General features: G+C 32.0%; 1 protein-coding gene across 7 annotated transcripts in view; it reads right to left on the bottom strand.

Moving 5' to 3' along the window:
* LOC140059833 (ribosome-binding protein 1-like) overlaps positions 1-14043 on the bottom strand; it is a 35090-nt gene that overhangs the window by 4999 nt on the left and 16048 nt on the right. For 3 of the 7 annotated variants that reach the window (XM_072105768.1, XM_072105769.1, XM_072105771.1), the window contains 12 exons: positions 12460-12564; positions 12047-12165; positions 11445-11556; positions 10810-10905; positions 8522-8614; positions 7892-7978; positions 7123-7218; positions 6433-6525; positions 4253-4303; positions 3453-3686; positions 1186-1494; positions 850-1014 (listed from right to left, as the gene is read on the bottom strand). In XM_072105768.1, coding sequence (XP_071961869.1) covers positions 850-1014; positions 1186-1494; positions 3453-3686; positions 4253-4303; positions 6433-6525; positions 7123-7218; positions 7892-7978; positions 8522-8614; positions 10810-10905; positions 11445-11556; positions 12047-12165; positions 12460-12564 — 1560 coding nt within the window. The remainder of the gene's footprint in view (positions 1-849; positions 1015-1185; positions 1495-3452; positions 3687-4252; positions 4304-6432; positions 6526-7122; positions 7219-7891; positions 7979-8521; positions 8615-10809; positions 10906-11444; positions 11557-12046; positions 12166-12459; positions 12565-14043) is intronic. The other 4 variants (XM_072105772.1, XM_072105773.1, XM_072105770.1 and 1 more) reach the window with 4 other exon arrangements.

Below are 14043 nucleotides of genomic sequence, written 5' to 3'. Positions count from 1 at the left end.
CCATCACATTATACACTAACTCAATCTACAACAGGTCAAAATCCATGTCCATTTTCCTACTCATTATATTAAGTAAATTTGGCTAAAATGTACAGACCAGTACCAATGATTATGGCACTGTTCTCGTCCACATCAGTGGCAGTGAAAACCCAAACAGCCAGTTAATAAACAAGTAATTCAAAGTACAAACGTTGCCAAAAGAAATGATGAGAAAGTCATAAATATTTCATTACAGTATTACCAATTTATACTGTACTGTAATAATAATAATAATATTGCAAACTTACAACATATATGAAGCTAACAGAAAAACACTGCAATATTTAACGCAACTTTGAATTAACAAACACCACACATGCACAACACATTGTTAGTGAGAACACCAAAACTACTGACAATTGCAAAGCAAAACAAATATCACTATGAAACATGAAAAACAGGTCAAAGTTGAATGTTTTTTCAACATTAACTTAATAGAGTAGCAACGTTGAAAATGACAATGAAACTTTGAATTAATTAGCTAAAAGATGACAATTGGTTTAAAAATATAAACATTGCCAATATCCATATTTTGTGACCATATTTATTCTAACAAAACTATTGTGAAAACTGTAAAAAGGTTCATTTTATTATTATCTGAAATGTGACAAATTAAAATGAATTGCAATAAATGACAATTAAGGCAGGCAGTGTACTTATCTTCTGTTTCATCAGGAACAATAAACCTACATACTTCAGGAGTTTGGATTGACACCCTCTTCTTAAACTAAAAAGGCATTTGTTTGAGAGGGAACAGTTATGGAAAGCTACCTGTAAAGACCTACTGCAATATTAATATCAATGACTTACATCCAGCTGGCCTAGCTTGGCCTTAAGATCTTTGGTAACCTCTCTTTCAGCTGACAAAAGTGTCTGATTTTTCTTCAACATGTTCTGCAGTTTGGCTGCAGCTGTTCCCAGCTCCTTTGTCATGCTTTTCTCCTTCTGTAATGCTGTTTTTGTTTCTTGTAATTCCTTTAAAAAAGGAAAAAAAAATGCTATTGTCACATTATTTAATTTAATTATTAGAAGGCGAGTACGTTTTTCTTTTCATAAACGTGATTACATTTTTCTAGAATTGAATGAAAATTTAGTGGTAACACAAAGGGTTAAATATACCAATAGGATTCCTAACGTCTTGTATACCTTTGTAACGACCTCTAGGTCATCTCCTGGGCTGCCCTTCTGTTCATTGGCAGTTTCTAATGCAAGCTTGGCTGCTTCCAGATCTTTCTTGAGTTGTTCTACACATTTAGCAGTCTCGTCGGACACCTTACGCGCTGCTTCCAATTCAGCCGTTACTTCAGATAGTTTTTTCTTCGACACAGCTTCGGCTTCTTTAGCTCTGTCTAACTCCTCTGTGAGTTGGTTGTTTGGTGCTGAGGTTGATGCCTTTGAGAGGTCATTTGACAATTTCTTACACTTTTCTTGCTCATTGGCGAGTTTAGTTTTCAACTGAAAAAAAAAAATAAAAATTTAAATACAGGGGTTAAAACAAAAATGCTCCTCTCAATTCATGGGAAATTTTCCTCTTATAGGGCTGGCCCCTAAATAGGAATTTTTGGAGGTTCAGACCTAAAGCCAAATTGGCTTAATGCAATCTCCACACACATTTTTTTATCATTTATATTTAAAAAAATGTATGTATTGTGTTATATTTATGTGTGAAATAAAATCTGAAACTGAATTTCCCAATTGTGGGGTTTTACTGCTTACTTATTTACACCAGGTCACTAATTGACATTATTTGTGCAACCATCATTCATTCATTAAGTAATTTGATTTTGATATGAAGTAGTAAACCACATCATAAAGCTACCTAAAAACCTGGGGTTCACAATATGATTGATACATCACCATATACCGTATATCCTCTGGTATAATCGCACCCCTCTAGAACACAAAATATGGCTGAATTTGGTGTTGGGACTATACCCGGGGAAACACTCATTCATGGAAAAAATGATTGTTAAGAGTTTCTTGTAAAAACTGAACTGAAGAGAGAGAAGCCTACATCCAGACCGAAAGTCGATATAATACTGGGACTATACCCTGGGATATAAAGCAGGTAGGGGTGAGATTAGATCTGAAGTGGGATTATACCTGAGAATACGGTATACGGTAGATGTAAATACATGGGTTAAATAAACTTAAAGCTTCCACTGGTGAATTTATTTTAAGGTAAATGAAATCAAAAAGATTTATTATGTATTACAGTAGAATCCCCATAAATTATACACTTCGATAAGGGTTTCCGTTTACACGAGAAGTACCGGTATGGTGTACCCTAAATAGAGGTGTCTGATGAAGGGGATTCTGCTGTAATTTTGTTTCTTTTCAATTTCAATTTTTTCGTTTCTGTCGTATTTATATGGTGTTGATTTTTTTTTTGTAATACAGTATCACGAACTTGTGTAAAAACAATCAATATTGATTGAATGAGTTGTACTGCACATCAGTCTTGTGTCTAAATAAAGTTTATATAGTAGGAGTAGGAGTAGGAGTGTGTATTAGTATGACATTATTTGTTCATCAAATATATGAATAAAATGTAATGACATAAGTTAATTCAATCTAAAATAAAAACATGCAAAACATTTAAATATTAGATGAATGAAAATACAAACCTCTGTTACCTATATGCTAAGAAGTGAAATGAATGCAATATATAATATATATAGTTTGAAAACATATAAATACAAACCTCTATTACCTGTACGCTAAGAAGCAATGACCGTGCAACTTACTATTGTTATGGTGATTTTGAACTTACAATATATAACAATGAATTATTAGGATCATAATGTGCTGTGCTTTATGTGTACTAGTACTACTACTAGTTTCTAGTGATAATTATGATTATTAATAATTATAATACTTTTACAAATTATATTAAAATGGAATGAACTATGATGACTAAAGCTCAATTACACTGTAAACTTGCTAAAAACCAGAAATCTCTGGACTTGCTCAACATTTTCTGCTTTTAATTGAATTTAAAAAAGCATTTGGACTTGGAAAAAATATGTTAAGAAAAAATTTAAGTTTTCTGGTTGTATTGTTTTGGGAGTTTTTTGTAGCCCATGAATTTTTGCTATGTTCTCCTGCCTCAACATGTTCCATCAAATACCACAACCTTCCAAAGATTATGTAAACTGCAACCCAGATTAAAATGCCATAACACTAGTTGTATATCTAAATATTAACCTATGGTGCAAAAAGAAAATTGTGTAATTCTACCTACGCAAGCCAATACAACTCTCCACCAACAACTAAATTCCCAAAAACATTTCAAATCTACCAGTGCCAGTTAGGTCAATCAGAGGTTAAGCTGTGTGAAATGTACCTAAAAACACCAATGCACAAATTGATCGCTTTTTTTGTGAACGGGGCGGCAATACGCGCATACTTACATTGTCTATTTCTCCATTTAACTTGTCAACCGACTCTTGATTAGCAGTATCAAAATCAGTCTTAACCTGCGCAAGTTGTTTTTGCACTTCGGCTAAAACATTGTTGGTACTATCATTTGCATTTGACACGGATATTACCTCTTGTGAGAGTTCTTGGATAATTTCTTGAGATGCCTTCAATTCGCATAGCAATCCCTGGTTTAACTGTTCGTTCTTATCGGCTTGTTCACGCAACTATTTAGTGGATTAATGGTTTTTTGACAAATGTCGAGAGGATTTATAACAATAATTATTAGGATACAATTGGGCATTCAATATTTTTATTTAGCCCACATAAAGGGTACTTTCACCTACTCTACAACACAGCTATACTAACAAGACTCAAGCTTTAAAAACATCCTTTCAACCAAAAACAAATGCCTCGACAAAGTACTGTTTATGAAAATTTTAACCATGGATAAATAAAATAATGTAACAATTTTAATTCACACTACATATGTCATATGTCTCCAAATTTAATATAAATTCTATACAATGGAATCCCTTGCTTTGGACATCACTATTCACAGACACTCTAAAAATATTATTATAGAGTAGGTCTAATTTTCCACAAGCACAACAGCAGCCGCAAACATTATATTTCTCACCACTATTTAAAGATCTCTTGTTGTAGCTACATCACTGTAAAATGATTAACTAACATATACAATTGTGCTATGGTTATCAATTAAAAATCAAATGGGATCATCTTAAAAATATCCATGCATTTTTTTGTATAGTATTTGTTTACTATCCCTTACCTGTTGAGCTGTCTCAATCTCGTCTGTTAATGAGGCAAGTTCGGCTTTTGTCTGTAAGAATATTACAATCATGCTACATGCTAACAACACATTACAAGCCATAATATTAACCTTATATCATAAGGTTTATCGCAAATACCTTGATTTCGTGAGAAACGTAATTGCAGAATGCATGATGGGTAGGGTTTGGAAGAAATAGCGCCACAGTATAATACAAACTTTATATACTGGTAGTTGCGCTATTGCTTCCAACACCCTTCCCATTATGCATCGCTCATGCAATTTGCGATAACCCTTATTTATCCCTTTTTGTACAAACACAAATGCACACACATCTTTAATCTCTGTCTACACTATCAAACTTTATGTGACAAAAAAATGTGACGTGCCCATATATGGACAGGATGATGTCATACCACTACCATACTTGGGCACACTTTTTTTGCCGAACTAGTTTGATAGAGCTTTAAATTTAACATAAATCAACAGGCATTTAATTTGTGAGAAGAACTTCTACAAAGTTTGCATAAATGAAATTGCAGGGATTGTAAGTCAAGATGTGCGAGTGAGTGACCGAGCGGTTAAGACAGTGGAACCGTAATTACGTAGCCATAACATCGGCATGGGTTCTAGCCTCACTCACTCCATGGTTCTGGTGGTAGAACGAGTCTTCTCGGATAAGGACTATAAACCGTAGGTCCAGTGTACACATCTAGCTTGTGTGCACTTTAAAGAACCTAGTACATCTTTCGAGACGAGTAGGGGGTTACCCCGGTGTATTAGTACATCCCAGCCACTGATCACCAACTGGGCCCTCTGGGAGACCAGTCTCTGACTGAAGAGGTTACCCAGTATAAATATATATTTCAATCAAGATAGAAGGTTAACATCATAGTTTAAACACTCCATATCCATGCTACTTTTAGGTACATGCAATAAATACTACCACATATTTACAATAGAGAAGGGGTAGAAATGTGGGAACATCTGGGTGTACTGGGTAAGGAGGTCCATACAAGAACATTTGGTATCAATAATATTATAAATTGAATAGTATGGGTGCAGAGGTAACACCAACACTTTGGGATAAGCAAAAATATATTTCTTTTGGAAACCATGGTCTTAAATTTGATATTCTATCATATCACAAAATAAAAACATCTAACATTGAGATTGTAAACAAACAAGCAGAACTAAATATATTAACAGTCACAACAAGAAAAACTAACGCCCGTATTCTTAAACCGGAGTTTAGTCGTAGTTCGAAGTTCGACTTGAAAAAGTCTTAGTTCGAGCTATTACTTCAAATTTGATTCAAAAACGAAGTAGTCGAAGTTTGCAGTTCGACTTAATGAAGTCGAGCTTTTAGTCGAGTTGCACACGTCTGGGTAATAAAGGCTATACATTGGCCAATGACAAGAGAGTATTTGATGAGCAGACGAAATTTAGCGCATTGATATCACTTTCCATTTTCTTACAACACTTTTTACGCATCAGGACTATACATGAAAAATAATTTTAATCGTTAATTATTAGAACAAGCTCAGTATTAATTTAACAGTGAAGTACTTTTGATTAACAACAAACAAAATCTTTAAAATATATTTAGGAACCATGGCGGTACGGTAACTTTTATATTTTCTAGACCCCCAGTATGATCGCGACGAACCACGCACTTCATAGCGTGACAAGAAAGCGCTAGGCCCCCTAAACATTCCATGGCGTGGTGAATTTCCGCATCTGTCATTGTCGCTATGGCGTGACGTAGTTCAAGTCGGACTTGCGCGAAGAAAATAATGTAATTTGTATACAGTTGTAAATAAAGATGATTTTCATTATTATAACTTATACCAATGTATATTTAATTAAGCTAATATAAATATAGATATTTCATTCTTCAATATCTGGCCAATATAACAACTCAATGACTGTTACGTTTTTCATAAACATCGTTTAAAAACCATTTAGTCGACCATTTAGCCTGCCCCCTCCAGGACTAAAAAAATCGATCAAAATCCATCTAGATTTAGTCGAGGTTGGCCTGAATTAGTCAGCGATTTAGTTAAAATTCGGTTTATGAATTAAAATGACGTCATTTTTTTAGTTTTAGCTCGAACTACGACTAAAGTCCGGTTTAAGAATACGGGCGTAAATTATGTCAAGTATTCATGTGTTCTTACCTGATTAAGTTCTGTTTCAGCAACAGTTAACTTCTCGTGCCATTTACTCTCTTCTGATTGGACAGATGCTTGCAGCTGATTTAGAATTTTCTCCTGAAGTTCAAATTAATTAAAAAGGTGTCAGAATGAATGTTTGTTATCTCTTACTGCAAATCAAATCATCATGAGAAAAACATGAAATAAACAAAAGAATAATAAATACAACAGAGACTAAAGCTCTGGAGGACCAAACTTAAAGCCTTGGCTTAATGCGTCCTCCTCCTCACACAATTGTATTTATTAATTTATGTTTCTGTATTATCATATTGTATTGTATTGTGTGAAACAATAAACTTGAGCTCTGTCTACACTATCAAATATGATAGTGATATGCCCATTATGTCTATATATGGGCACATCATATTTTTTGGTCACATAAAGTTTGATACTTTAGACAGAGCTTTAGATGCTAGGACGGTACAGAAATCTAATGACTGTAACTGTGACCTGTATCATTTTAGTTTATATAAATAATCATAAATTAAATATAAAAACTATAGATTGTCCACAATTCTTGGCCTCATATAGTTTGTTTTTGTGGTAGAGGCGTAATTTTGGATGCAGCTTGGATGTAGTACTGCGTGGGGCTAACAGTCAATATTCCTTACACCCAATTTATGTAACCTCTTGCTAGTGCACCAAGATGCTTACCGTATCAGCTAAGACTTTCTTATAATGTTGACACTGAGAAGCTAATTGTGTCTTTTCATTCGCTGCAGTTGATAATTGAATATTAAGACTATCGATCTGCAAGAAATTAAAAACAAATGATAATTAAGGATGGTGCATGTAAAGCCTTGTTCACACTGGAAAATAGTAAATTTAACCACGGTAACTTAACCAAATGTCATTGGATGATTTGACCAAAGTTCACACTTGGATATTTTCACGCAAAATTTAACTGATGTTAAAAACAACGATTGACTCGCATGTGTTAACATAAACTTTCAGCCGCGTGGTTAGTTTTACAGAGACCATGGTAAGTTTTACTGGGCATGCAGTGGTCGGTAAAAGTAACTATTGGACTTAATTTAATCCTGTGGTCTTCGAAAAATCATCTGGTTAAAAAATATTAATCTGTAAACAATTTTTTACATTACGTTGGTTTAACGTAAATAATTATATACAGATAGTTAACCACTGTGGGAATTGTAGCCAGTGTTTGAATTGGACTTTCCTTAGTCACTTTAACTGGCAACTAGGTTAATTTGATTTTTATCAAATTAAGTCCAGTGCGATCAAGGATTTAAGGTATAGGTAATTATTACTACAAAAGAATAAAATGCAATGAAGCATGACTTCACGCAAATGTGTGAATCAATCAGCACTGTGAAGCTATCACAACACTCACTAGCTTGTGAGCATGCTTTTAGGAGACCTTTTAAAGCCAATAAAATCCAATAAAATATTAAAAACTTACAGTTTTTGATTGGTTGCTTTCTTCAACTGTGTTACTAAGTGAATCTTTAGCTTGTAGTTCAAATGCAGTTAGCCACTCAGAATGAGGCTAAACATTGAAACAAAAGAGTTTGAATAATGGTTGGCGTGGATTTTTCTCATTTCTTCAACTTTACCGTTTTTAGTTATTTTAAGTTATATATTACTGTATACATATAGTATTACATCATCATTGAAATATTTTTTTTATACAGGGTGACCCCTTAAGTCAAAGACTCTCTTAGAGGGCTCAGTTATGATCAGTGGCTGTGATGTACTAGTACACCAGGGTACCTCTTACTCGTCTCAAAAAATGTACTAGGTTCTTTGAAATACACATGAGCTAGTTGTGTACACTGGACCTATGGTTTATATTCCTTCCAAGAAGACTAATTAATTATTAAACAAACTGGTTAATTAATCTACAGACAGGCTAATCAAAAACTGGAAATGCAATGCAAATACTGGTTAAAATATTCTATTTTTGGGCTTACCATCAATATATGACTCTGGATACTATCCAGAGGCAGTGTGAAAGAGTTAGCTAGCAGAGATAGATTTAACCAGTAAAGTAAAACTACTTTATTTTATTGTTCTGATTAAACATACTTACAAGTTTAGAATCTATTGCTACATCTGGGAAGAGATTCTTCAGAGTGTTTCTAGCACTTGCTTGTTCTGTTGTCACAGCACTGGACAGTTGATCCTGAAAAAGTAAAATAACACCAGAAATGATGCGAGTGATGATATCTTATAATCAAATCAATTTTTTAAAATACTACAGATAAATTGTTAGTAAACGTTTAGCCACTACGTTAAATATTAATTGATTTGGGTACAAATTTTAACAAAAAAGGATTATCCCAAATAACTGTTTGTTTATTAATTTTTGAATTAAAAAAAAGAAAAATAAGCACAGTAAGGAATTTAGATACAACAATATATTTCTTGAAGAAAAATGTTTTGAAAGAAAATAAATCAGACTTTGAATAGGTTATTTTGTAGTTTTAATAAAGTTAATCCCTTCCGTGAAAAAAAAACCAACAAAAATAATGTTTTCTCATATAAAATGACAAAATAAAAGGTCAAATTCAATTAAAAACCCATTGGCTGGTAGCCAATTTTAGTATTTACTATATTTTGCTTTAAATTACAGTTTTTTCAGGTAAATAATTCTTTTTCCAATTCAATTTTTGGTCAAAGTGGATAACTATTATGTAACAATAAAATGGCATATTCAACAAAAAAATGTAAAAAATTATTTTTTCAGGGGGACAATACATCTTTAAGCAAGAGAAATGCCTTTGGAACAAATGTTAAACTACAGTAGAATCCTTCACTTTCCCATGAAATCAAAGAGCAGAATGTAAATGTTTATCATGTATAAGCAATGACATTAAATATATTTGTTACCACTACAGTCAACCAATATGCAGGAGAGACAGCTACTTTATTAAGGGGACACTTTTTTAGTTTCAAAATTGTCCCTTTAAAATAGAGGTTCTACTGTATTTATGAATAAAAATATATTTTAAACTATTAAGTGAATTATTATTATTTTTCAGACTATATGAAACACCAATTAATAAATAAATTAATATTAATCGACACATCCTTCCAAAAGCGAGAACACATAAAAACATGTAATGACTGCAACTACTGTACATGTAATTATAATAAAATAAAATTATATTCATAAGTTAAAAAACAGGGTAATATTTAACAGTTTACAAATTTAATAGGACTATAGCCTTATTTCTATTTCAACATTAAAAATATGCATTTAAATTAAACGTTGCCCAGCATGATATAGCCAGTAAACACAAGACCACTGAGAATATCAATGGTATCGTATCATTTCAAAACATCAGACACGTTATAAATTAGTTGGGCTGCCGGCATGTCAAATTCTTGGAAGAAAAAGCATTAGCAAAAAATAAAGTGTGATATTTGGATAAATTTTTTCTTTATTGCTAATAAATAATTCGCAATATAGAAAACATTAAAAGTGTTGAAACGAACGTTATAGAATCTAGAACGAGTCTTATGGATTTAGTTGTGATTTTAATACTCGTTTATAGCTCTCCTGTGAATATCTTGGAGGAAAGTGTGGCACACTTACAGTACATTATTTATGATAGCATCTGCAGTACAGTTTTTATATACAAACATTCATACTGTAGCAAAAAGACTTCTTTTTCAAATTTGTTTATTCAAACTCTTATTTTTTCAGCCAAAAATTAAGAAAATTATATACTATATAATAACAAATTGAAAAATATTGGAAAGAGCACTACAGCCAAACTAGCAAAGCGTGTGACAGGCAAGCCCAAATATGGGATAGACCTACTAGCAATATAATCATAATCGATTATACTCGAGGATATATTGTAGTTTAATATTATCAATTGCTATGAACCAGTGCTGTTCTCCTATTTCACAATCCATACGCCACAACGTATGTCCAAGATTCTCTGTGCAAACTTTATCAACATTAAATGTAACATATAGAAAGTGGAAAATTTCGCAGCCTCGCAGTTCAAGTTGAGGTGTAAAAATGACACTTGTATAACAAAATAAAATGTGTAATCTTTCTGCTCGTTGACTTTCTAACAAATTTGAAATACGGCACATGGATTGTGAAATTCAGAGATTTTTTTTATATGTGGTAATGATATTTTCCCATGAACAGAAAATTAAAAACAAAAATCTAAATGCAAATTGAGAAGAAATCAACGAAAATCTTTATAGTAATAATAGTAAATAAACATTAAGAACATTGTTACTTATGAACCTTGTGCAATAATTATGATATTCATAAATATAATAAAAACATTACTCCACCCAACATGCCACAAAATTTACATAACATTTTTCAATATTAACAATGTTACAAGCTACCTTAAGATCCTTTAGTCCCTGGGACACTTTCTCCTCGCAGGCTTTTTCTGAAGCTGAGATGGCATTCATTGCCTTCCAGTTTTTATCTCGTAGGGCCTAGGCATAGAATACAGAAGAAAGGGCGATTGTTTCCTACTAAAACTGTTTGTATTGTACACCCTTTCATACATACCAATAATTAAACTATTATTAAAAGTACTAATAATATATACTTATTCATGTTTGTTAATAATGATGACAATTATAACAACATTAAGTTCTGTCTAAAACTATCAAACATTAAGTGAAAATGTGATGTGCCGATATATGGACACGATGACATCATATCACTACCATATTTGGGCACATCACACCTTTTTTGTCAAACTAGTTTGATAGTGTAGACAGAGCTTTAAACAACATAAAATAACGAGAACATTGATTGACGGAGATTCAGGCTGGCTATGAGTTTAGTGAGGTGATTGTAAATGGGTTGTCTTGGCTATATTTCATGTTAAATGGGAATGGCTTTACTTCAGTCAGTACAGTAAACGTATTCAAAAGCCCTTCATTTTTTATGATTTTTTATTTGCCTTCATGTTAACAAAATTCATTATTTGCCTTCATGTTAACAAAATTAAATATATATTACTTACATCATTTTTTTTCTTCTGCTTATCTACCTCTGCCTTAAGCTTTTCAAGTTCGGATTGACTGGAACCAACTTTTTCTTGAAGATCAGTAATTATTGATTCTTTTTCTTTTAATCTGCAAATAAAGTAAAATTATCATCAAATGGTGTTCGTTGAATTCTGAATCCGTCAGGTTCTACTCTCAACCAGAATTTAATATCAAAAAAATATTCTAAAGACCTGCATTGTTTTGTGTATTCAAGAAACTTTTTCTACAATACAGAATATTGAACACCATGGGTGAGGACATGAGTTTTAAATTTTGGATGGATACAAACAAAGTTGTATGTTTTTATTTAAGAAAGCCAATTAAATCTTGAGTTATCTTTATCTTCAATATAGGTGCACTTCGCAGTATTTTGCTCAGTTTCGGAGTGCTTAAATTATGGTAACATTTAACCTGTTGAGGTTAAGTTCCGTTATCAATTCAGTGACCCTGAACATGAATCAAACTTGTACGTACATCCACATATGCAATATATGTATGTTTTACATAGCTTAAAAGCAGTGTAAAAGGAGTCTTAAATGCTATACAGAGACATGAACGGTTAAAGGTAAAAACTTACAATGACTCTGTCTCTTTGACCTGTCCATTAATGGCACTGTCAGATTCTGTTTTGTTTGCTAAGCTCTTCTTAAGCTCTGAAACTTGGCTATTCAATGAACTAATTTGATTTTTTTGATCCTGAAAATAAAAGAATAAGTTATTTCAGATATTTCTAACATTTCTATTCTGTATGGTTAACATGCTTTCTTTCCAATCTTGATGTCAAGGGTTCAATCCTGACCTTGTGTCAGGGATGTAACTCACCACTCTTTATACTCCACTCACTAAACCTAAAAAAATACTTCGTCTATAAGCACGATAAATTATAAAATAGTTTACCCATCCTGTAATTGGTAAGTTTCTGGCTGTTGGATGTGTATTAAAAAAGGGCAATTTAACTAACTAACAAAATTGTTGTTTTTTTTATATTACCTGTATTTGTTTCTCTTTTTCAATAGTGGATTTCTCTCGGCTATTTAACTGATCCGCTGAAGATTTCAATTTGTCTTTCAGTTCATCATTCTGTTCATTTGCATCCTATTAAATAAAATAGAAACAGTCAATATTTTATGATTACAAAATTAAACAATAACAATTACCTTGATTAAAATAATGCATAAGAATAAATGAAAAAAAATTGTTAAAATATAATAGTTTGAATAATACAAAAATGAAATGTATTATAGCATCATCATTTGAATAATCCAGGCTCCATAACAAAATAATGGGAGATCCTGAGATGATCTGATACTGGTGTCTTTTTTTTTTTCCTTTTTTATTTAAACTTATCTATGCAATTGATTTTGTAACTATGGACGTCCGTTTCCAAAATAAAAGTAAAATGAAATAAATAAAATTAAAAATGTACCTGAATACAAAATCATTTTTATATTAAAAAAAAACAAAACAACAAACTGATCTGCTAAACATCAGGTGATTAGTCATTTTTAATTTAAAAAAAATTGATTGATTTACTAGCGATACTGAGCTAAATTTGAAATACATTATTTTCTTTACAACTTTATTTAACCACTGAGGTTGTTCTTCCCTGGATCCGTGCAAATACAAATTCAACAATGTTTTAACAATATTATGTATAGTATATTAAATAAATATATATTTAATATATATTCACTGACAATTAATTTTGCAATTCAACAATACACCAGTAGTTGCATCATAATAACCACAAATGAAAAATAAAATACACACATGCACATGTAAAATAATCGAGCCACCATGATAGCAATAGTAAGCATAAATAACTGCAAGGAAATCAAATAAAAAGGCAAGAAATAAATCCATGCTAAGTGACAAAATCCACATGGCAATGAAAGGATTTACTTTCGTAGTATCATAATGATGCGATAATACCCAGGTACAACGAGAAGACAAGAATAGCAAAAAGAAAGCAAGCAAAGAAGAAAAATAACTACAGCAATGTGTAGCTTGCATGGAATTTAAAGCAATTTATTCAGTATTTAATTCCAATCTACTGCAAAAACTGTATAAAAATGTATATAAAATGTAGTAAATAATTAAGAATTACGGTATTAGTATTAACAGGACCAGAATTTCATAGGCCTATAGCTACCTTTTCGTTTTCACGACACACTGCTTATGCAGTATTGACCGACTCGATAGCGGTCATAAAATATTTTTGCCTATCCAGGTCGCACATCCAGGTCACAGAAGTGATAGCAAATTAAAGTTTTTGATTGGAGAAGCCAAATAAGGGAGCATTTTGGGAAAATCTTGAAAATTGGTTGGGGCCTATAATTGGAGGAACCTCTGATTGAGTGAAAGCCTGCAATAGACACTAAACTAGAATGATAAAGATAAATGGATGAATAACTGAAATTAAAACTGAAAATAAAAAGAAATATAGAATAAACTTACCAAATTAAAACATTAAAAACAAAAGAGTGGTTTGCAAAGAAATTATAGAAAATAAATTTGAATTAAGCGTCAATGTTTACATGAAGAATATCAGCTTCAAAAACTATTTTATAATAA

Source organism: Antedon mediterranea, chromosome 10 (assembly GCF_964355755.1).
Source record: "Antedon mediterranea chromosome 10, ecAntMedi1.1, whole genome shotgun sequence".
NCBI classification, from domain to species: Eukaryota; Metazoa; Echinodermata; class Crinoidea; order Comatulida; family Antedonidae; genus Antedon; species Antedon mediterranea.
This window is presented reverse-complemented; position numbering and strand designations above follow the sequence as displayed.